General features: G+C 37.4%; 1 protein-coding gene across 1 annotated transcript in view; it reads left to right on the top strand.

Annotated features, from left to right (window-relative positions):
• TAF1B (TATA-box binding protein associated factor, RNA polymerase I subunit B) overlaps positions 1-24,783 on the top strand; it is a 49,132-nt gene that overhangs the window by 9,614 nt on the left and 14,735 nt on the right. Inside the window, exon 8 of the mRNA XM_064508471.1 lies at positions 4,033-4,132. Within this exon, the coding sequence (XP_064364541.1) occupies positions 4,033-4,132 (100 nt within the window). The remainder of the gene's footprint in view (positions 1-4,032; positions 4,133-24,783) is intronic.

Raw genomic sequence — 24,783 nt, 5'->3', positions numbered from 1 at the left:
AGCGACAGACCAGAGATGAAAACTATGCAGAAAAAATATTAAATATTCAGCATTGCCTCTTAAAATCTTTATAGGCAAATTGTTTTATTTAAACCACCTGAATTACCGCAGTGCTTAAAGTTCTGCCTTGTTTTTTGCCTTGGTTTGGTTTTCTCCCTACCCTGAAGTCAGCTGACTACTGCTCCTCCCTTGTGATACATGCTTAGGCACCGCACTAGGGCAATCTGCCAGCTTTTAAAGGATTTACAACACCAAAAATAAACTCCTCCTTGCTATTTGACACACTTAGCAGAAAACACTACAATTAGCTCATCTGAAAGGGATGTTTTGTTTTAAAAATAACATTTTTAACAACCTGCTACTCAAGTCTACATAAGGCATTAAATCCGTTCCCACTGTGATTAAGCTCACAACATTTAGTATGTTGTATATTATTTATCTAAATAATAAATAAAATTGTTGTTTTGTGGAAAAAATTTCAAGATGCTAGACTTTGTGGGGCTGTGAACTAATACCTTTCAAATGAGGTGATACCTAGCTATGCTGGCAAGACTAAACTTGTAATCAGTTTGTGACACTACTGTGTGGCTTTAACACATGCATCATTTCCTCGTAGTATGCAGAGGACTAAGGTTTTTTCTTACTTGGACCCGACTAGTGTACGCTGCTGCCATAATTAAAAGAATATGGACTGTGTACTTTATCTGCCTTTCAAGTTTTCAAGTGCTTCAGTGATACAACATAGTCTTAGAAGTGTTTTGATCATCGGTCAGTTCGGTGGAGGGTTTGGGAGAATCAGCTGACAGTAGAAACTGTTCTGAAAAGCTATTCCAAATCTGAGATTTGAGGAGTAAATATTAAACTGAATCATCAGCACATTTTATTCATAACAGCGTTTATAATGTTTCATATATTAGAACATGCTCTACCATGACAGAGAACACTTGTTTGTATGGAGACAGTAATTTCAGGCTAGGAAGGATGTTATTGCTGGGATTTTTTTTTAATTTTTTTTTGAACACGTAGAATGCTTTGACTTGGTACAGCCAAGTTAGTGAAAACTTCCTTTTTTTTAAAAGAGGTTTTATGGGCACTGCTTGCCTCTTGCAGTGTAAGGATGTGGTTCTGCGCTCAGTTCAAGCTGAGCTGAGTTTGTTTTGCTGTGGTCCTCCGTAAGCCTTCCTGCCCTTTCTCTTGCCCTGGGCAAGCGTTTATCTGGCCTGCCATGAATTAGTCAAAAGAAGTAAATCTGCAGAAAATTAATGTTGCGAAAGACTGGTGTCTGCAAAGACTGATGTTGCAGTTTAATTTGCTTCGCTGCTCCGCCTTTCCACCTTGTGCTAGCAGTAGCGTGGTTGCAGTTAGCTGAGTCTGGAAATTTATCTGGTTGAAAACAAACCCTGGAAGACAAAAGGCCAGTTTTCAGTCTAATCCTCTGGCTGAGCAGTCATACAAGTGCTTTTGTCAGCAAGGGAGGAGACCAGAGTTTGTGGCAGCGGACAGAAGGGAGGCTGGGTTTTCCCGGCGCAGCAGCAGCTAGCTGGGAGGGTGGCTTAGCTGCAAACACCACCACACCCTGAGGTCCTCCTTATTTGTCCTCTTCCAGCTGTTGCTGTGCTGGCTCAGGAGATTGTGACTCTCAGTTTCTTGGTGCCACCTCTTCAGATCTGACACCTAATCGTTTGTGTGATTGCTCTTTAACGTGTGTCAGTCAGAGCTCATAATCAGCTGCGCTGGTAATGGTTCACTGCTGCTGAAAGGGGAAAGTCTTGCTTCCCTGTCTTCTGTCCTCCTGGCTGTGTGATGTGTCCCTTTCCCTCTGCTACCTCCAGCTCTTGTTAGATCCTTCTGTGAGCCCATTCGATTTGTTGGAATGACAGGAAACAACCCCCTCTTTTTCTTGCTGTAGGGTAGTCTTCTGCTGTTGCGAGTTAAATTGATTTATAGAAGAGGATGGTGAGAAAGAGGAGCACACAGCCAGACCAGGAGAAGGGTAGGAGGAAAGTAAGCCTAGTTATGTCAGACTTTTAGGTTGGTTTAATGCATTTTGTGAAAACATACTTCCCGTTAAAATTCTTTTAATTTGTCACAGCTGACCTCGACTAAAAGGAGCTAAGGAGCTGCCATACAAGCTGCTCAGCTAGAAAGTGTGGCAGGATGGCAAAGACAAGCAACTGATGCTGGCTTTGGATGATAACTCGCCAAATATGTGAACCAGTATATATATATCTCCAGCTGGGATGGGGAATTGCTATTTATGCTAGTTGAGAAAACTTACTAACATTTCATTATCAAAAAATCATCTCACAGTTTGTTATAAAATGATACTACAAGATCCTTTCTTACCTCTTCATTTAAGAAACAAATGCACAGAGCTTCAAAATAAAAAGTATTGGATGATCTTTTCAGATTGGTGAAACCATTGTAAGTGCTGGGTTAATTCTAGTTGAGAAATGGTTTTGAGTGAGAATGTACTTTTCATTTTAATGGTGCTTCAGATTCTTTTTTTTTATTAAACAGAAAATTCAGTTAAAAACATTTTCAAACAAGTTTAGGATGTAAGCATAACCTTCTCTTGCAGTAATTGGCCTTTAAATAGAGTTTTAGTCAACTTTCATACATATATGCTAAATAATATGCAGCAATTGGGTGGTTAAGGCACTGTGCTGAGAAACAGAAGGTGGGGTTGTAAACTGCTTTAGGCTCAGAAGGGAGATGCATCCTCTTCAACACTGGATACTCTTAACTGTGAAGATGTTATTCTACTTTATTTTTGTTCTTTTTTCTCCAGACATGTTTTGAATCAAAGTGACAGATTGCTGTGCTTTATGATGAACTCTGTGCTTCTGTCTATGGAATCGGACCTGACTAGTGATATAAGTGTTTAGTCCCACCCCACCTTGGGAGCAGATATAAAACCAAGCTTTACAAACACTGGAGGAACCCAGGAGAGACTTGCAGAGATTTCAGGCCTAGAAGTTGCTAGCCTATGTAGCAAGATGGGAGAGATACTGTGCAGAAGACACAGCTGGCAGGAGAGAAAGTTGTTTTCAAATCTGTAACATTATTTAAAGAGCAGGGACTTCTCTGTTGAAGTGTTATTTTTTTCTGGTTTTATTTAGTATTTTAATAAAACTGCTTTGGAGAAGAGGAGACAGGAAGGAAGTTCTACCTTAATCCTGTGGGAGACCACTAATATGCTTCAGTTTGGAATGAGAGTAGTGTCTGGTTCCTTGTGAGGACCCCTTCTTGCTTAGTGCTTGCTTTGCCTGGTGTGAATCTTAGCCAAGATCTTAGATAAGAGCAGGCGTTTTGTGTGTTAGTGTGATCTTTTTCTTTTCTTTTTTTTTTTTGGTAGCTGTTAAATCCCATCATGGAGATAGGAAAAAGTCAAGAAAAATCCGAAGCATTGCTACCAACCTCTTAGCAAAGGCAGATTTTAACTAAAAATGCATTATTTGGGTGCAAATACAAAATAAATGATTTTGTATTTATTAGTATACAAAGTTGCTTCTGTTTGCACCCAAATAACACATTTTGATCACAATGTAATTAATGGGGTGCAGTTCTGTATATATGGTAAGAATTCTGTGATTTTCCTCCCAAACCCATTATTGGACTCCTCCAGTGGAAAGTGTGTGTTTAATTTTTAAAATTTGACTTTAAGCTTTAGGATGTTGAAAGAAAAATTCCATACCACTCTAAGGAGTCTTTAAGCAGGTTCAAAAATGTAATTGATGAAGAATGTGCAGAACAAGCTGTATGTAAGTGTGTTGATTGTAAGCTTAGTGCCATAATGGTATCATTTGTCAATTATACCTGAGCTTGATTTTAAAGGCCTACTAAATGATTGAGCTGGTTTTCATTGTAATGGAGCATTTAAGGTGGTGTAACTTTAGATAGAATTGCTTAGGCTGTTTAATGTTGATGTTATATCAAATCTGAAATTGATGTTTTATGAAGTCATTTTAGAATAAATGTGCTTTTCTCATGCTAAATAGTATATTGATTTGATCTTCATTTTTTATGCAGGTTTGTTGTTGAAGGTCATATTCCATATTTGAATGTTTTTCAGTGTTTTCCAGAGAAGATGAAATTATATGGACTTGATCTGAAGATCTTTTGTGTAGAGGTAATTTTCATTTCTTAAAGAGAAAGATTTGTTAAAAAAACACTGGTTTTCTTGTGAAACTAGTTATCTTGTGGTATTTTTAGTTTTTTCATCATCATACTAACACATTGATTAAATCTGTTTTTATGCTGTAAAGTTTGTGTTTCACATTATTGGAGCCTGTGCAGAAACCAGGGCACTCAGTGAGTCGGTCAGCCTTAATCTTTGACTGGTATTTATTAGGCTGATTACCTAAGTTAAAGCAAAATCAGTAAGTACTTGTGGTGAAAAAAAGATATTCGGAACCGACTCTTGGAAAATTGGTAAAGAGGATTTGGCTTCATCTCTGTCAAGGCAGTATGTTATCTTTTTTGGTGCTTATTTAAAGTATCTCTTGAATTTGTTTATACTTACTTATTTGTAAACTGTGTTTTAGATACTGTTGTCTCCTTCAGTTTCTTACTATACTGGTTGAAATAGATTAAACCTAAAATGTACATAAAGGGTTATGGATCTTCTAGAAACTGAATGATGTTGAACAGTGTAAATTCTCATTTACTTAGGGTTGCTATGTAGTTTGGTCATGGCTTGCCATTGGTATTTGTTCTCCAGAAAAAGAAGTTAATTGTGGATTTTTGAGGTGTGCAAATAAAATGTTAGCTTTTAAGAGGAGAAAGCAGCAATTATGCTAACATGAAAAGCTAGATTTTGGTCTGCTATAAGGTGCTCAAGTCCTCAGTGATGATAATGTGAATAATGTTGCCATTTTGCAATACATAGCTTCTATTCAATAGGTGGTGAGCTGTGCCAAAGCTAATCTTCAGTTTTTTGGGTTTGGAGTTTTTTGTGTGTTTCTTGGTTTTTTTTTTTTTTTTTTTTTTTGGTCTTGCCTGGGTAAATAATAATTTTAACCTCAACTTTTAAAAAACAGGAGACATAATTAGTATAAAGCTTACTGATTTCTTTTTCTGTCTTAGACCTTTTCTTAATAGAAAAGGTGCATCAAGTTGAAATGCAGACACAAACTTCCCAGCGAGTTATCCTAGGCCTTTTTATTTATTTGGTTTTTTTTTTCATTTACATATATTCTCTGTTTCTCTGTCTTTCTCTGCTTCCATCTCTTGGAGATATTTTTGCCTCTCAAAATTGGTTACATAGAACCTGTATTTTGGGCTGACCAAATAATAGTATGCCTGACCCTACAAAACACACACCAAAACTTTCATATGAATTACAGCCATAAAACTTGTACCACACACCTCAGAAAATGGGAGATCTGGTTGAAAGAGAGGAGGCAGCAATTGTCCTTTCAGGATGTTACTGCTTTCTCATGAGATGGAGCTGTTTTTTGTGTGCAGAATGATCTCATGGCAGCTCCTGATGAAGCTGATTTCACCAGTCCCTTTTAGCTTGCTTTCTCTTAAAATTGTGGGTTGAGATTACCGAATTACTCCTCCATAAGCACATTTTCACTATTGACTGTATAATGTCCTGACCTGGGAGTTGTACTTCACAGCTTGAAAGCCATGACTTGACTACTTTAGTTTAGTTTCCCCTTTTATATAAAAGAGGGAGTATACCCACTTCACCCTCCCTGTTACATGCATAGCATATACATACTTTCTTTTTTCACAAACTGGAATAAAACTATAATTTCCTCTGATATTTTTTATTTTAACATTGCTTATGATGAATCTCTATCTAGTATGGTCTGTTATTTAGGTTATAGGCAACTGCATCTGTTTTAAAAGCTGAATGCATGAAACTTTTGATTTCAACATGAAATCACTTGTCTGATACTGAAACCCCTCCCCTCCATGTGTAAGTGCATATACATACTAATCAAGTCATCTCTTACCTTCATCTTTGTTAAGATACATAGATTAGTTCTATTAAGCCTAACATTGTACAATTTGTTTTTTCCGTCAGTGGAGTATTATTGTTGCTTTTTCTTTTGAGCAATGTCTGTTTCCTACTCTACTTTAATTGGTCCTTCAGTAATGTATCCTCAGGTTTATTTTATTTTAGCACCTCTGACTATATCGTTAGGCTGAGAAGTGCAGACAATAACTACAAGCTGTTCCCCACACATCAGGTTGCGGAACTGATCTCGCTGCTCATTGCAGCACTGATGAGAGTGCCAGTAGCTTACTGTAACCAGTTTTGACATCTGGGTTTTGAAAAATTCGAGCGCCTTGGTAACTGTGGTGGAGCAGGAGGCTGGGCCCTGTAATTCTTCATCCTGAAAATACAGTCTGTGTTCTCTTCTCCTCGATATCCTGTATGTAATATTCTGTAGTCAGTTATGTTCAAACACTTTAATCAGATTATGATCGTTATAACGAGGTGAGTTAAATGCTCTAGCTTTATTATTTGTTATTGTTTGAGTCTTTCTTTGGTGAATGTAAGCTGCAGACATTATCAAAAATCTAGATAACGGGCATACGTATTCAATGTGTCTCTTCATATTTTTGAACCAATATTTAGTGCATTTAATTGTATTCTGTGCTAATTCCCTGTAGCACAGATTTTTATCAAGTCATGTGGTAGCAGGTTGGAGGACTCAAAGTTATACCAGGCATCATTTTTATTGGTAAAATACAGACAAAGCCTAACTTGATAAGCCTCATCTTACATAAAACCACTCTTGGTGACTTAAAAAAAAAAAAAAAAAAAAACACTAGCAATCTCCCAGATACCCAAAACATACTGGAATTGCACAAATTGAAGTAGCTTTAAATAACAAATGTAACAGCTATTGTGTTGAAATTAGCCTTTGATAAAAGGGTTGTGTCTAAATGCATGGTCAGAGGGTTCATGGGGTAAACAGCAGCAGTAGCAGGTTGCTCCTGCTTAGTTTTTAGTTCATAAGCTTTAAGTTCCCGTATAATAGAAGTATAATAGAAGAAAAGCAAGTTTTCATCTTATTCCATAAAAATGTATTTTTCTAAAGCAGATTTCACATATTCTCATTCCATTCAATGAAAGGGTTTGTTTTATGCATCAAGAAAGAATAAGATACTTGAGTTTTGGGTTTTATGTGTTTTAGGCAAGAGGGCAAGGTTTCTCTTTGCTATTTGCAGTTTGTCTAACAGCAGTGAATTGTTTCTGATGCAGAGGCATGTCAGTAGTTAATGAATCTTTGAGCAGTCATCTTTTCTCTTTTAGGTGAAAGTCATCTTTGTTTCTTTCTTAATGCAGAGGATATCTTTTGCGTTAAAATGCCACTAGTGTAGGAGTTAAAACTAATTTGTAAATGAGTAGTACTGTGTATAAAGTTCTGTGGCTAACTTGTTTTAATTTTGGGTTTTGTTTTTTTTTTTTTTAGTAGTATCTGTCTTGCAGTGGAGCTACACACAAATTCCCTCTTCCATTTCTGCTTGAAGTAGGGATACATCCCTAAGATACGCACCTTCTATTTTTGCTTTTAAAGGTTTATGTGTCTCTTTGTGTAAAGTTGTTCAAAAGTGTCCATTTTCTCCTGAGCTAGCAGCAACTTTTCGATGCCATAGATTTGTTTTTTTCCTTACATTTTTGATTGGAGACCTGCATACCCTGTTATCTTTTAGGTAATTATTTTGTTTATGCCATAAAGTTGGTTCTGTATTGCTGTCTTAAGTTTACCTTTAACTTTCATTACTCTTTATGGTGTTTTTTACCCTTAATGCACTGTAGAACATTTATGTCCATAAATAATGTTTAGTTTTGATTCTCATGTTCTTAATACCTATAATATGTGTGTGTTTGTGTGTGTATACGTATGTGTATAGGTAAGCAGGTCACTCCCATGGGTATTGGGCAACTTGATTTACCGAAGTATTGAAGATAACAAACACATCATTTTGGAATGTGTGCTGTGTGTATCAAGATAGAGGTAGCCTCATAAATATATTTCAGATCATGTTTTTTTGAAAAGCTTCTGGAAGAGTCTCCTTTTTGATACAGGTATCTGGACTTGTGAAGGAACAAGATGTGTGACTTCAGTGAAATTCCCTTCTTTAATTCTCTCCTCCAACATTTAAATAACTCCTTTTTCCCTAAAATTTACTAAGTTTTTTTTTTTTTAAGCTTATGGGGACTAGGAGAAAGTTGAGCATGATGTGAACATTAAAAGGTGGCTGTTACTAGATTTCTGTTCAGGAAATGTCCACCAACCTGCCCTAGAAGACAAAAGGAATGCATATTTACTGAATTTGCTCTGCTATTTCCCTTCTGGCCAGCTGTGCTGGAGTGTAGTCATGGGATGACTTCACCATAAAAGTTTCTTTCATTTTTCAACAGAGAATGGGGTAACTGCAGAATTCTAGGTCTATTTAAAACCTCCTGTCTTCTGAGAGGGCCATCAAGTACCTTAATTTCTGTAATGTTTATAGAAATGCTGATATGCCTTTGCACTCTAGGAAGCTATATCTTTAAAACATACTTTTTGTTTCAGGATTTAATTTCATCCCTCTCTGCTGCCTTCTACTTATTTTTATAATCTATTGAGTATTGTTGCCTACAGCAAGAAGTGTGTTGATTTACACAGCTTGAGTTCCTTGCAACATGAGAAAATTAATATCCAGGTTACTTTTTGGTTGTCTTAGTATACATTATTATTCTTTCTGTTTCCTTTTACTCATCCTAGCCCCAGCTTACCTTTATTAACAGAAGTTCTGGTCAGTTTGAATTCTTCTCTGTATAATTCACCCACCTTTGTTCCTTAATTGTCTTGGTCTCTAAATGACTCTTCCAGTTATTCTTCAGGTTATTCTTCAGGTTTCCGTGATATAGAAATTCCTTCTCACCTTCCAAGTAAGAGGAGTGTTAGCATCTTCCTTACCTTCGGCTGTGGAAAATTCTTGAGTGCAGCCTGGTAAAGTTGCAGCAGTATGTTGTGTTTGTCAGAAATTAGCACTGTGGACAGGAGGAGGGAGAAGACTCCTGAAACTCAGCAGCATGTTTCAGGATTTTCTCCCCTTTGTTCTGCCTTTGCCATTGCTTGCTATCTTATGCTGAACTTACTCTACCCTTACTAGAATTTTTTTCCTTACAGTACATCTTTTCTTCTTTTTTTTTCTCATTGTTTTTCTTTATGTGTATGATGCTTTCTCTTCTATTTTTCCTTTCTTAATTTTCAGGCTCACTGGATTTATTTAGAGTATCTGTAGTCCTGTGACACTGGCCTCTAGCCTTTGCTTTCGCCCCCCTGGTATCTCTCTCTCTTCCAGGGTTAATAGCTTATCGTTCTACATTAAAATGCTGTCTGTTATTGTCTGTGTCAGATTTGGCCTGTAATGCTGGGCAGAATTTTGATTCATCATACTCCGTTATGCTGTGATGTTGGCTTTGATGGGGAAAAGGGCAAGTGTGGAAAGCAATCCCCACATGTATTTGCTGCCATAAGAAAAGGCGTAGTTCATCCAGGGTCTTCCTTTTCTTTAAAGTAGCCTCGGTAGATGTTGAAATAGATACCATACGTATTTCTAAAGAAAGACTGGAAAAGAGTTTAGTTCTTTTCAGAAATTTTTTCTTTTGTTCAGTGTTTTTATCGTGAGTATGATGCCTTGGGATTTTTTTTTTTCCCCCCAAGCAGGAGGAGTATATAGCTGGCGCGCACATACACACACACACTCTCTCTAGCTTTGGTTATTACATTTCTTTCCACTTTTATTCAGGAGTGAAAGGCTTGCTTTAAACATTGATAGATGATCCCCCTTCTCTACACTGTCTGGAAGCCCTCTAATTCCTTTTTTTTTCTTTTACAGTTTTCTATAGCATTTATTTTCTTTTTGTTCTTTTCCTCCATTCCTTTCTTTACCTTGTTTTGTTTTTTTGTTTTTTTTGGTTTTTTTTTGCTTAATTTTATTCCTAGCAGCAGTTTTGTGTCCATATTTCTCTCTCACTAATCCTTCCGCCACCCTTCCTTCTATATCAGATTTAATCAAATCTCACCTTTATTGAGGATTTTAGAGATCTGATTTCTGAGGGGAATTTGCCAAGCTTCTCTCTGGTATCAGGGTAGTTCTGTTTTGCACCTTTGTTTTGCCTGCTTTGTTTCCCGGTGGAGCAGCTATTTTTGAGTCTCGCGTATTGTTAGGAGTGACTGTCTTCCACTGAGTTTGCCTGGTGACTTTTCTTTGCTTTGGCCCCTTATGTCCGGTAGCTAGTCTGTGGAGAAGAGAAGGCTTTTCTGAGCAGCAGCGTTTGTAGACTGTGCTGTCGTTTGTCCCTCTTGGCGCTGCAGCTTCGCTTAGGTGCTCGTCTTAGGGCCTTATGGAGGTTGCCTGCCTGACGGGATATTTTTAGCTTCCGTTTTTCCCATTGCCGTTGTATTATTTTGCCCAGGACCCATGCCAAGCTGATTATTCTATAGTTCCTGAATCTTTCCTTTTTGCATTTTTTTAAATATTAATGTTGAGATCCTTTGATCTTTAGAATTTACTAAGATTATTTAAAAACCAACATTTGTGTTTCAGAGAGTTGCTCAGTTATTTCCTTGAAGCTTCTTGCGTGGAAATTACATGGGCCTGTCCTTTTTGAAATACTCAGTTTTATCAGGTACCGTTCTGATTTTTTGCAGACATAAATTTTCTTGCCCTTGCACACCATTTTACAAGACGGATCTATATTCTTTTTCCAGTTACAGAACAAACTTGCTTTTTTTTTAATATTTGTTTTATGACTTAACTGTTTACATGTGGCATTGAAATTAAAGTTTTTTTTCTGGCAGTTTCCTCACTGCTTACAACTTAGTTGCCTTTACCTTCACTGTAGAAGGTCTGTTGTGCTGTTTGTTGCCTCTTTTATCTCGGAGCTTGTCTCTCCAAGCAGGATGCAGCTAGGCCCCCTCTGCTTCCACCTGTGCTTTTCCCCATTCCCTTTATCACGTTATCCCACATAAAAAGAGGGATATGGCAGTGCTTTCTGGAAGTGGCGGTGACCTGCTGAGACTGTCTTTGGAGAGGTCTAAACTGCATGCTTTCGCATGTGGGTTTTTATCTTTTACTATCCTGTTTGAGAGCAGGATTTAAACTCGGGACTTACCTTGTGCAGCACTACCAACTGTTGGAGCTCTTCTCTTCCGTGTTCAAAACAGTTGTATAATATTAATCGTGGATGTTACAGTAAGGTTAAACGTTGCTGAGTTTCCCTGTGTCAGGAGGGTAAAGATGTCTGACCTCGGATTTTGCCCCACTTTCTGATGCTCTGGATTATAGTCAAAGTTGCAATTGAAATGCAGCTATTAATGCTTGTCTCCCATAAGCATTTTCTGCCTTGTGCCCATCTAATAACTTGGGTGCTCAGTTTGGTTTGAATGGTTTGAATTAAATGGGGATGTGCCACAGAAATGTAGTTGAACCAATTTAACATTGTTCTAGCATAGTAAAAGCCACTTTTGTTTTGTAAATTAAAGTTGTCAGTTAATGTAGTTGAAGACTCCTACTAGTTTTGGTTCCCCTGTGAATGTTGGGGGCAGAAGAATCGTCAGCCTGAGGGAAAACATAAAATTGGAGGATTTCTCATGGATTAAGAAAAGAAGATGGCTCAATATTTTGATGATTATTTGTTGTATGTGACAAACTGGGACTATACCGGACTATAGTCTTAAGCTTTGAAGGCTAATGGCTCAGTTTTAGATGAAACTTGACATTCAGTCCTCATTAATTTCTAATTATCTCTGCCAGGTTGCTCTGAAGTCTGAGGTTCATGTGGTATATCCAGTTAGTATTAGTTGAGCAGTAGAGATATGTTCTGAGCAGAAGTAGTATTATATCAATATTACAGGTTTCTTGAAAACTAGTTTTCGAATTTGCAGCATGGAATAACACAGGGAAGATGTTTTATCATTTTTATATCCAAGTCTGTTACCTGGCTTATTCATGATGGAAATAATTGCTTAAATTTTATTTTTTATATACTTTGAACTGTTTCTATTTTGTTTGCTGCAGTTAGGCACATTTCACAAATTGATAAAATATTTTACTGCATTTGAAGTGTCTAAGTTTAGGTAGATAGGATCTTCCTTTGGAGGTTCTGAAAAGTAGCTACCTCTTCCACTTACTTTAGGAGTGGATTTTCATTAGATACATTAAATGCAGGTATAAGTTAATACTCAAGAAGGATAGAGAGAGTCTAGGAGATGGACATTATTAGAGTATTGATGCTTCTCTCTTCCTGTCTACATGCAGTTCTTTTCCCTGAGGGTTGGGCAAGCTTAGTATACTCTGGATGCTGTTTTCACTGAAGTTGGTGATTCTCCCACTTTGCTCCAAAAACAAAGGATAAGTACCTTTTCATGATTCTTTTGGATTCAGAAAAATGAGTATTTTCTCACATAATAAAATAGAAGAGCAGTGAGCTCTATTGTAGCACAGAAAAAAATGATGTCTATACTCAAATCATGCATAGGGAACAGCACAGTATCCGTGAGGATGTTGTTATTTAGGAATGGCTTTAGCAAGGCTACTCCTACCTGCCTTTCTTGGTACTTAGAGCCAGGGGCTAGGTATTCTGGGTAAACTCTGTAGTGGTGGCTTACGCATATGTGACATAAGCTGTTGTTGGTGTCACAAAAATACAGGTATTTGTCCTGCTCTTCTGGCTGATTTCTCTTTCAGGTTTGACTGCTTCTATCATTCTTTGGTTCGTACCCTAAATTGGATGCAGTGTGGCTGAGTGCTTTTGTACAGCAAATGGTATTTCATGCTTTGGAATCGTTTTATATCAGAGATGCTCTTTATGGGTGTATAATTTCATCAACTTAAAAGCAGAAAGATTAGCATTTGCTTCATTACAGAGTTTGGACATGTTAATAGAAGTTTATAAACTTGACAGTATTTCTTAAGTGCCCGTGTTTCTTTAGTTGTGGGTGTGGATTTAGTGTCCTAATTATAGTACTCTTCTAGGAGGGGCAGGTGAAGTGAATCACTGTTTTAGGGCTTTACTCTATTTGTCCCACCTTCTAAGGAGGAGTGAAATTCCTCTGTGTATGTATATATGTTTTTGTATTCTGAATATTACATGAGGTCACTCTACTGAATTTCTCATCATGGAAATGATTTATACTATTTGGTGACTGCTTTGATATTGCTAATTTGATAGGTGACAAAGATGTAATCTCTAAATAAACATTACTGTTTCAAAATCCTTCGTAAAATGAGCTTGCTAATAAGCTAAGCCATTTTATAGTCTGAAGATACTTTTTATAATAAAATCATCCAATGACCGTTTCTGATGAATAAACCACTGTAGAAAAAGTAAAATTCATGCCATTGATGCAAGTACACACTACTTTCACTTGCAGAAGTCATTTTTGAAGAATCCTAATCTTAAATTAAAAAGCCCAGTGTAAACGGAAGTGGTACATACGAGTTCCTTTGTTCTCATTTTTTCCTTCCTGAAAAAATCTTTAAGTTTATTTTATAAGCAGTTTGAAAGAAGTCTTGAAAAATGCTGCCCTCTTAACCAGATTTCTTGCAAAAAACAGCCCCATTCTGCATATACTGAAATACCTCCTCATTTTCCAAGCTTCGCAGTTGTGAGGATACAGATGAAGCAAATACGATTTGAATTTTCTCAAATTTTGATTCTGGCCAACAGCTGACTAAACAGTATCTTAAGAGACTATTTAGAGAAAAAAAGTAGTAGGAAAAGAAAAAATGAGTGGGAAGGAGGAGAGCTTAAACTCAAGTCAGATACAGTGCAAGTTTTGTTTCTTGTATGGCTTCCTTACAGTGGGTAAGCATTGCACTCAGTTTTTAGTTTTCTTTAAAAGAGATTATAGTTCATTGACCTGTGAGCTGCCGTTATAACACAGAGATATACTTTTTCCCACCAATGTCTGCTTTGTGTCACAGTACCTCTGAGAAGTACCTGACAACAGATAAATATGTGCATTGTTAAATAGGCAGTGATTTTTAGTTCTTGACCGAAAAAAATGCTTGAAGCGTGTGTGTGTGTGTGTGGGGGGGGTCGTTTATGTACAAAATTTCTTTTGTTCCCTGAAAGCTGGTGTTAGAAATAGTTCTAATGTTGTAGCTGGGCTAACAACAGCTGCATGTTCAAAAACAGCATCATGAAGAGATTGTAGAGACCTGTATAATTAAGACCGTGCAGAATTTTGAATTGACTGGTACAAGAACATAATAGTATTGATAACACCAGCTTTCAGAGAACAATATAAATTTAAATTTAAACAATATAAATTCCTGACTTCTAATAAAGGGGTAGAGCACAAAGCAGCTTTAAGGTAATGTATAAATCCATCACGGATTTTATATATTTAATGTATAAATCCACCCCCAGGTTTTAAATCCTGTATGGAATTCTGTTTTTCCCCCCTTTTCTTCCCCTCCCTCGTCTCAAGAAGTTACAGAGCAACTAAAAAAGATAGAATGATCATAAGGATGATCAAATGTTTGGGACAATTTTCCTACAAGAAACAGCTGAATAGATTTCAACATAATGAAGAGGTGACTTAGCGGAAGATGTGGCAGAGATGGTTTGTAGAAAGTATTTGGGAACAGCTGTTCGATGTCTCTTTAAATACAATAACTGAGAGGCATCAGATAAAGCTTGTTAGTCTGCAGGTTCGTAATCAAACAGCAGGAAATGCTTTATACAATTTGTGGGTGATTTGTGAAACTCCTTGCTGTAGTATGTTTTGGGTGTTAAGAGTCTGATAACGGCTGGACAAAAGCCTTGAAAGAAGAGGCATCTAGACTAATAAATATGGAGACCTCACTGCTGACTCAGGCACAAATGTTGTGAAACTGGACAAATATTCAAGAAACTGTCATTATGGGTTGCTCAGCTGCTGAATTCCTCCCTCCTCATCCCAGTTGCTTGCTGCTGAATGCAAGTCCAAATGGATCTTTTTGGCCTGATGTTGCACAGCTGCTCTTTATGCTCTAAGGTTACAGTTAGGGTTGCCGTTTGGGGTTTTGTGTTCTGGAGAGATTTTTAAGCTTTTACAACCTCATTTTTCATTAACTGGTTATCTAACAACAACTTTTTTTTTTTTTTAATTCATAGTTCCAGCCTTCAAGTTGGGTGAACTTAATGATGTCCTTTAAATTTTCCATTTTGAGATCTAGGGTGGTTTCTTATTCAGGTCAACTTAAAAAAGAAATGTTGAAGGATGATTAAATGATAAGCATGCTAAATCCTTGCTTGAAAGGGATATCTCCTATAACCTATGGCAAAGAATCTTAGGTAACAAAATATGAAGTCTTCCTAAGCAAAATCTGCTTTTTGGAAAGAAATTTTGCATGGCTGTATTTTCTAATGATCCTTTTGGATTTTTGGTGGAGCAGCTAAAAGAATTGCTTATTTAAAAACTTAACAATTTTTTATTTTGATTACAAAACTTCCTAGTGATGAATAGTTTTGGTAGTCCCAGCTCCAGGAGCAAGAAGGAACATTTACAGGAATCCTGGCCTAGAAATGTAGCAAGAGGAGAAGCATGACGAACCATGCGTGAGTAAGTAACAGGTCATGTGGGAGCTATCCTGGAATGGCAAACCCAGCAAATAGCAGGTTACTCTTTTTTTTTTTTTCCTGTTTATCTGTAATATTTCTAAACAGACTTCCATTCTGTGCAATTCTTTTTTTGGCCTAGAAGTAAGCACAGGTTTTGGATTTGTGAATAGATAAGCTAATGCTATCTTCTTTTGATGCCTTTGAATAGTGATTAAGATTTTAAAGTTAGGTATACAACATTTAGGAATTACTGGAATGATATTGCTTTTAGTTGAGACTGATGTATGAGTGTGCTCAGGTGCAGTCATTAATCATTTATCTCATATTGTTTCTAAAACAAGATAGCATCTTAATTTAATATAGAGAGAGCGATGAGCTGTTCAGCATATCTTCCCCTTTGCTTCATTTCATGTGGGAGTTCAAGCCTGCATTAGTGCATGCCGTGTAAAGCCAGAACAACTACAGAATATTTGCTTCTTTTTCTTCTTTTGAGGCTTCTCATTAGTGCTCGCCCCATCGTAGTGCCCTCGCTTATTTGGGGACTGTTTCTTTAAGACTGGCTGTGAGAAGTGGTATACTGGTACAAGGTGGAAAACTGGGACAAAGAGACTTGCCTGAGGCAACAGGGTGAGCTTGTAGTACTATAAGTAGACCTGAAGATTTCCTAAATCCTGTAAGGTTTTCCCCCCTATTTTTTTTATACTGGCTTTTCAAAAGGATTTTGTATCATCACATAGTCTGATACTGACTAAGATCCCTGCCAGTATCCATTCAATAATCCCACAGCTTATAGGAAACTGTGGGAGTTTGGAGTGTCTCATGGACCGGTCTTTGGTGGATTGTATGTTTATATTTTAGTTTTCTCTGATTCAAACTACGACTAAATCTATTAGTTAGCTCATTCATACTTGTCGAAATGCTTGTTCTGTTTTTTCCCAGGGAATTCAAACTGGAACGGCAACGTCTTTCTGCTTCCCTGGAAAGTGTATCCACCAAGACTTGCCTTTAGGCAAGCTCATCTATTTGCTGAGATCCTTTAAAATCCCATTCGAGGTCTGATGTGTAAGGATCACGAAGAACATTCTTTTCCTGATTAAAATTTGAATAAGCTTGACTGCCATGTGATTTTTTTTTAATCGTAACTGTTTAAAAAATTTCAGATTAACACACAAGCCAGTCATTCTTGTTTATTAAAAAAAAAAAATCATAAAGATACAAAATTCCAGCCATACAAATTCTGCTAATCAACTATGCTACTTTTACTTTCCAGAGCAAACAGCAATTGCTGCTTTGGTCTGTAAGGGTTTGGGGCTGCATTGTAATCTTTATTTGGTTGAGGGGATTCTCTCTATATGTATTTTCTTTTCTTTCTTCTTCTTTCTACCTTTGTGCTTTTGTGCATTTTAACAGGTGCATGTAGTACTTTTTCAGGCTAGAAAATAAGGTAGAAGGAAAATAAGGGTGAGGCTTTTATTTAAAAAAAAAAAAAAAGGTGAGGAGGAAGTTCACTGCTGAAAGGGTTATTGTAATCAAGTTTATCACGGGAGCTTGCTGTTGTGTAACAGAAACTTTAGCTTGTCCATACCTGTCTTAAAGCATTACTTAATGAAGAAAGAAAACAAGCCTACCAAAATATTTATGAAATTCAATAAAATTTGTTTCTAAACTCCTAAATTTCAATGCGGTAGGTCACTTGAGCTCCTTATTGGATTACTGTCTTTGTTTGTAGGAAGACTTCACATTTTGTAGAAAAGTGGTATTTGTCATTCAGACTCACCTTGTGAGTATGAGTAGGGCAGCGCTCAAACACGTGTCTCTGTTGGTTTAATAATATTGAAACTCATTTATTCTCAAACCACCTTGGCCAGGAATCATTTAATGAATAAAATGTCTTCATCTGAAAGTAGCATACTTAAAAAGTCACCCATACATCCAAATAAAGTCTCTCACCTTTGTCTAGGAAAAGAGTTTGTCTGTGAATGCTTAGTTAGCCTTTTCTCCTGTGTGTGGGTCACTGGCTCATTTACCCGCCGTCTTGAATGCCGCAGTAAAACCCGTGTGTGTCAAGTCAATGCAGTCAAACATCCTAGCACACCTAGAATATTTTTTCTCAAAAAATGCATAAACGTTGTTTGAGTCATCTTCTAAATGAATCCTTTTTTTCTTTTTTTCTATACAAAGATTCTTCTCGCTTATTTTGCAACGATGTTCATGAGTACTGTGGGATTTTAAGTTGAGTAGCTGTTTCAACTGAGATTTTAAAGGGCAATTATCAAGGGAGGGAGGGAGACTGCCAATGTTATTTCTCACATGATTTTCAAATGGTATCTTGACTGCTCTTCCCCCCCCCCCCCCCCCATCCATTTATTGCCAAGCAGATAGCATGGGCAACGTGTTTGCCTGGCTCCAAGACGGACAACTTGATTTTATTGTCTTGTGTTAACTACTTCAGTTATCCTTTCTGCCCGATGGGAGGCTTTTAGAGCAGCAAGTTAGAAGACATGCTTGGTCTCTTCATATCTTTTCTAGTGGAAGAGCTCTTAGGAGCTATACCTTTTCTTACCAGTTATCTAAATGGAGTCGTAGGAGTTTCACCCTTCTTTGTTCTTCCTGTCATTTGGTTCCCTTTCAGTAATGCCAGGCACACCCTTTTGCTGTTACATATCAGTATCTGGATGTGATTCATGGATATCGGGGTTTGAAAAAAATGTATCCGCTCAATCCACATAAAAATGACGGTACCAAGTCAGATGCAAAGTCTGTTGAATCTGGTCTCCTGTTTCTCATAGTGACTTAAGAAAGAATATATGAACGGGGTATAATGGTTCTTCCCTAGTCTATTTTCATACTTTCCAGCAATTCCCCAGTCTGGTACGTTCCTACATACCAATGGTAACAGTGCTTGCAATACCCATCTTCTACATTGCATATGTCTTTGCTGTATACCCTATACTATGGTAAAAAAATCACTCATTAAAAACTTAACTTGAGACTACATAGAATCTAACTGTGTAACAAAGCTGACTACGTTATTCTTGCAGTCTAACTTAGCTGGGGGAAAAAAAATATTAGCGTACTTATTATTATTGATAAAGACTATTAAAAGTAATAATATACAGTGTTTAAGCACATCTAATTTGTGTGGTAATTATTGCATTAATTTCCTGCTGTTCTGGGTGGGATGGTGATGATCCCTGAGAGGTGGATAAAGGTTAGGCAAGGGGAAAAAATGACATTTAAAAAAATAAACATTGGCAAGATGCTTTAGTTTATGCTTGTATGGGAGGTAACCAAGTTGGTAGAACAGCATGAGAATACTGAATTGATGAAGAGTAACATGAACAAATGGAGAGGGGAGAGAAAAGGGGAAAAAAATAAAGTCTGTAATATAGGAGTTTTGTTTTGCCAGCCTCATTAAGGATATCTATCTACTACATAAAGTTTGGGTCACAAGGTCATTTCATTCAGTTTTGAATATCAATTTGGGTATAAATTTCATAGCTGATGCAGTTACTGTCTTTACTGTCAGTTCCGTTATGTAACCTGCAAGTGCTGCTGCTGGCTTCATCCCACAGCAGTCTGCTAGGATATGTTTAGGCTGCAGACTGTAGACTCACTGACAGAGTTGAACCAGTTGAGTAGCGGAAGCAAAGCAGGGTGTACCAGGCTCTATGGAGCACTTTGCTGCTGTGCTCATTATTGATACCTCACAATAAACTAAACATCTTACATAGTTTCAAAGCTGGTTTGGGTTCCCAGCAACGTATATTTCAATGCGGGCTTTGTTCTGGGATGTTAACATACATTAAGAGTATGGGGGGGGGTTTTTTGTTTGTTTGTTTTTTCTGTTTTTTTTACAATAAATGTCTTGTTTTAAGAGCCTGACAAAGATGGAACCAACTTCTGGATAGTATCGCAGAAAACCCACCTCCAAACCTTGTAATTTGATGTTTTCCAAAACTCGATGTTTAAATAATCACTTTTTTTAGTCCATTTCCTGAGAAGTTTGGCGCATTCTTTTTCAAAACTGGTGTAGGTTGACTTGGTAGTCTTAAAGATGACTGTGTCTTGCAGGTCTTCAGAGAATTCCAAGCATATCCAAACTCTAAATTTCAAAGAGGTTTCCTGAGACCTATAAAAAGCTGAAAATAAGAAGGTGGCATCAGTTCTTATTAGACTTCAGTATTAAATGGTCATTAAAAGAATCATTTAGAAAATATGGCCACTGCTGAACAGCAGTAGCACAGGAGTATATAGAGTCTTAAAAAACAGGCAGGCATGGGAAGAAAGGAATCTCTAATGGAAGTTCGCAGGTAGAAGGATGAAGGGGAAGGGAACTGTGCTGAGTAAAAATACTGGATGGGAGAGGTGTATGCAGGAGAGAAAAATGATAAAAGGTTTTAAAACAAGTAACTATAATCAATTTTTCAAAAAGGATAAAACATCATTACAATAAAATAAAGTGTGAATATGTAAATAATTACTACTGGGATGTCATCGTGATGTAGAAGAAGAAAATGATCTATACAGTCATGTAAGAAAGAAGAGAGTCAGAGCAAATTTAAAACAAAAAGCTATGGAGGCTGCAAATGAGTCTAGAAAGCCAGCTGATGTCTACCGTTTTCTGCTTGTTGATCAGCAGTGTTCTGATACTGTCCAAACAAGTAGGAGAGGCTGCAATCTTGGCTCACCTGAAACAATTACTTGTTCCTGTAATCTGATTAGCATATTAATAATTCGGCTCCTCGTCTTCTGAAAACCATGTTGTTCTTTTCTAATACAGGTGAAAAATTTCATTGTACCTTTGAAGGACAAAGGCAACGGATTTAAATAGTGTAACAAATATTTATCATCATGAATATCTTATTCTAGATGCTTCTTTACCAACTGAGCAGTGTGTATTTTGACTTCAACTTAGGATAGGAGGCCAAAAAAAAGTATTCTCAAATAGTACTAAGCTTTTTTACTACTTTCTGGAGAGGACCTGAAGTTTCTTTATATGTGGGAACAAGATACAGAGACTTTAAAAGTGCAACTGTTAAGTTTGTCCTCAATAACCTCTGTATCCAAATCTAGACATATTATAGACTCTGTCATTGTTGATCAGTCTTGAACAAATTCCAGCTTGTGAAACACCTGAAAAGGCTGTCAGATGATACAGCTTTAGAAGGGCATTCTGTCAGTCTTCCTGGAATTAGGTGCCCTTAAAGGTTTGTAGGGAAGGTTTATACATTGAGTGGTTCCCAAGTTCTGGAAGCAGAAGGTGAGAGCCCAGTAACTGCGCTGATGGGGCAGTTGTCCCTAATGTTTTGCACAGAAGCACAACTGAAAAATGTAATGCAAAACTTTTAAATTTGTGATTGGATAAGAGAAAGTTATACTTGGAGAACATGTGGCATGTGATCTAACACTGTCCCCTCTTGCCCAAATACTCCTCCTCTGGCGTTTAATCACAAGGTGCTGGAGGCAGGCTTTTCTCAGCTGACGGAGGCCATAGCTCTGGAGCTTGCTTTCCTGGTTGATTCATTGGTTGACTTTCAGTGCAACTTTTTTTATTGGTGCTTTTTATTTTTTCTTTGCCTGGGAGAGAGATGTAGCTAGGTGGAAGGTGATAAATTTTGTTGACTTTTTTTTTGAGGCTATTTGCAGTTTTTTGCTTTTTCTTAATGTATTTTACATTTTTTTCATATTTCGTATGTTCATTGCATGAAAGTTGGGTGTTCTGTGGTTTTAGGCCTCCAATGAGTATGGAATCGGAGATTTACTGTATGAAGTTATGTCTCTTTCTGAATTAAACAGGGTATCAAATATACATAGTGACTGGTGAGAACTTTCAGTGCTTGATTACTGAAGCGCTCTACAGTCTTCAGCCCTCACCCTTCAAGCTTTCAGCCATTCGCTATGGTGTGTCATACTGATATGTGGTCTTACGTTCGATTCAGCTTCCACTTGTAGTTTACAATTCAAGAGATTACTGTGTACCCCTAAAAATGCGATATTCAGTTAATTTTGTGTTGTGCTGATTCAGCACTCTGTTACAGAAAGACCAGCGTTACAATGAATGTTTCTGAGTTTAGGGAGTTAAGCCCTGGTGAAAAGCAATTGATTTGGTTGGTCATATGTTATGATGGATTAGTATGGCCTTGCTAGATCTGCATGTCCCAACTGTGTTTACATCTCTTTATCAGCACATATCAATTAAGAATAGTTTTGTCTGTTAACACCCTTTTTAAATTAAGCCAAAGGATAGCTGTCGGTATTCATTTTTTATTTGTAGTTTTTACATCATTTGTGTTTGCTATTAAGAAAGGCATCAGTTGCCATTGTGAAGAAAAGAGCATTTATTTCATTTTTTAAAAGATCTGAATTCACTTCTCAAAATTGCAAGCCAAAGCCTGGATTGAATACTGAAAACTTTGAAACAAAAGTTGATGTTGGGCATGAGGAGGAAGGGAAGGTTCACTAGTACCTAGGACAGGAAAACTCTCTCCTTAGCCTGATTCAGTAAGAGAAGCTCATCTGTAAAGTGACGTAAGGCACCTACCCTAGGCCCTCAGATTAGGAGCTGTGTTCCTTAAAGGACCTCTTTGTTAAGTGAGAACGTTCAAGTAACTTCACTGGTGATACTTTAATGTTTGAGAATGGGAATGCTTTTAATGACTGAATTTCTAGTGTCTTAAATTTAATTTTCACCTCTGATATGTTACTAAGAAACTGGTAATTCAGCTGCTTTTCATCAAATAAAAAAATATATTTTCATTATATCCAATTAGGAATATTATTTTTTTTGACATTTTTATTTGAATTATCTGTGACTAATTTTTCTCTAAATACACTCAAGAGAGGTTACATATCATTCAGGTTTTGTTTCAAGACTGTGTTGGCATTCAATTTAGAACTACTTTTTAAAAGGAATAGAAAGTGCTGTAAGCTTGGCCTTCTGTAGAAGTCTGGTAATGCATGTTTTTCTTGTTTCTCAAGATAGTCCTGTAGAAGTCCAAGCCACTTTTTAACACCGTTTAGAAAATATAATGAACATGATACAACTTCCTAACTGTTACAAAAAGATGCATGTGTAATAATAAGTGACTGTAGAATTGCTTATTTGCTTAAGCATGTATTCGTGCAATTAAGCAAGTCTTGACTGCAGTCTGGGGGGAGATGATTTAAAAAAATGGGAACGTTGGCAATCATTCAAACCTATACAATTTCAGCATTGGCTGCATAGCTTATATTAAAATAGATTAAACCAAATAACTGAATGAAAAGGCATTGTTTCAGTCTCACTGTTGTTTCAAATGTAATTACTGTGTGTTTTTAATCTGGCCTATAAAAACAGAAGCCTGAATTCATTCTTTTTCAGCAAAGTTTTAAATCCATGGACTAAGTGTAAGCCCATGCTAAATTCCTAATAAGGAAAGTAGCTTATGAACATAACTGACTTGATAAATATGAATACCTGATAAGGTGCTGAATTGGAACGATAAAAAAGCAGAAAATGCACTGTTGTTATACATTTAAAATAGTAAAGTAGCCTGAACAACTGAAAATTGTCGTTTTAACAGGTAAAATCAAGTAATCATTTAAAGTATAAAGAAATAAGTATAGAACAATATTTAATAAGACAGTTAAAGTATTAAGAAATGAGGGTCAAACCCTGCAGTCCAAACTTTACTTCAGTAAGCTTTACCAGATCCTGTTGAGTTCATTATGAATAAGCATGTCAGAATCTGTCTGTAAAGTTACATTCTCTAGCAAAAAAGCTTCAGTAGAAATAGGGAGAACTTTCTTTGTATAGTCAATAATTTTGAAAAGAAAGAGTTGCAGATTGATTTTTGTGAATAACTATGCAAATCTGTAATTAGATTTTTCTTTTTGTGTGAGATTTTATTAAAAGTTCTTTGGAAAGACACTGTAAAATGTGAGCTCACTGCTGAATGAGAATGGCAACCTCGTCAGAGAGGTCAAGGTACTGAACACCATCTTTGCGTCAGTCTTTACTGGTAATTCTGGCCTTCAGCAATACCAGGTCCCTGAAACCAGTGGGGAATCCAGAGCAAGGTAGCCTTACCTTGGAGGATCAGGATCAAGTTAGGGAATATTTAAACACACTGGACGTACATCAGTCTGTGGGCCCTGGTGGGATGCACCCGTGAATACTGTGCGAGCTGGCCAGTGTTGTTGCAAGGCCACTCTTGGTAATCTTTGAAATGTCATGGCTGTCGGCAGAGGTTCCAGAGGACTGAAAGAGAGCAAATGTCAACCCTATCTTCAAAAAGGGCAAGAAGGAGAATTTGAGTCTGTCAACCTCATATTGATCCCTGGAAATATGATGGAGCAAACAATCCTGGAAGTCATTTCCAAACGTAGAAGAGCAAGAAGGTGACTAGGAGTAGTCATCATGGATACATGAAGGGGAAATCATGTCTGACCGACTTTGATAGCCTTCTACGATGAGGTAATTGGCTTGGCGGATAAGAGGAGAGCAGTAGATGTTGTTTATTTTGACTTAAATAAGGTTTTTGAAACTGTCTCCCATAACATCTTCATTGACAAATTGAAATACAGACTAGATAAGTGGCCCGTCTTGTGAACTGAAGGCTGGATGAACTGCCAGGCTCAGAGGGTTGTGACCTGTGGCATGAAGTCCAGCTGGAGGCCAGCCACTAGTGGTGTCCTCCCAGGGTCAATACTGCGGCCAATACTGTTTGACATCTTCATTAATGACATAGATGATAGGACAGAGTGTACCTTCAGCACGTTTGCAGATGATAGAAAACTGGGAGTAGTGGTTGATCGACCAGATTAGCCTGTTTTCATTCAGAGGGACATCAGCAGGCTGGAGAAATGGACGGACAGAAACCGTATGAAGTTCAACAAAGGGAAATAAAAAGTCCTGCACTTGAGGAGGAATAACCCCATGCACCAGTACAGGCTGGGAGACAACTGGCTGGAAAGCAGCTTGGCAGAGAAGGACCTGAGGGTCCTGGTGGACAGCAAGTTGCATGAGCAAGTAATGTGCCCTTGCGGCCAAGAAGGCCAACAGCCTTCTGAGCCGCATTAGGCAGAGTGTTGTCAGTAGGCTGAGGGAGGTGGTCCTTCCCCTCTACTCAGCACTGGTGAGGCCATGTCTGGAGTGCCGTGTCCAGTGCTGGACTCCCCAGTACAAGAGAGATATGAATGTATTGGAATGAGTCCAGTGAAGGGCT

The sequence above is a fragment of the Dromaius novaehollandiae genome, chromosome 3 (genome assembly GCF_036370855.1).
Source record: "Dromaius novaehollandiae isolate bDroNov1 chromosome 3, bDroNov1.hap1, whole genome shotgun sequence".
Taxonomy (NCBI): Eukaryota; Metazoa; Chordata; class Aves; order Casuariiformes; family Dromaiidae; genus Dromaius; species Dromaius novaehollandiae.
Note: the sequence above shows the minus strand (reverse complement) of the source record. Positions and strands in the feature narration are given on the sequence as shown.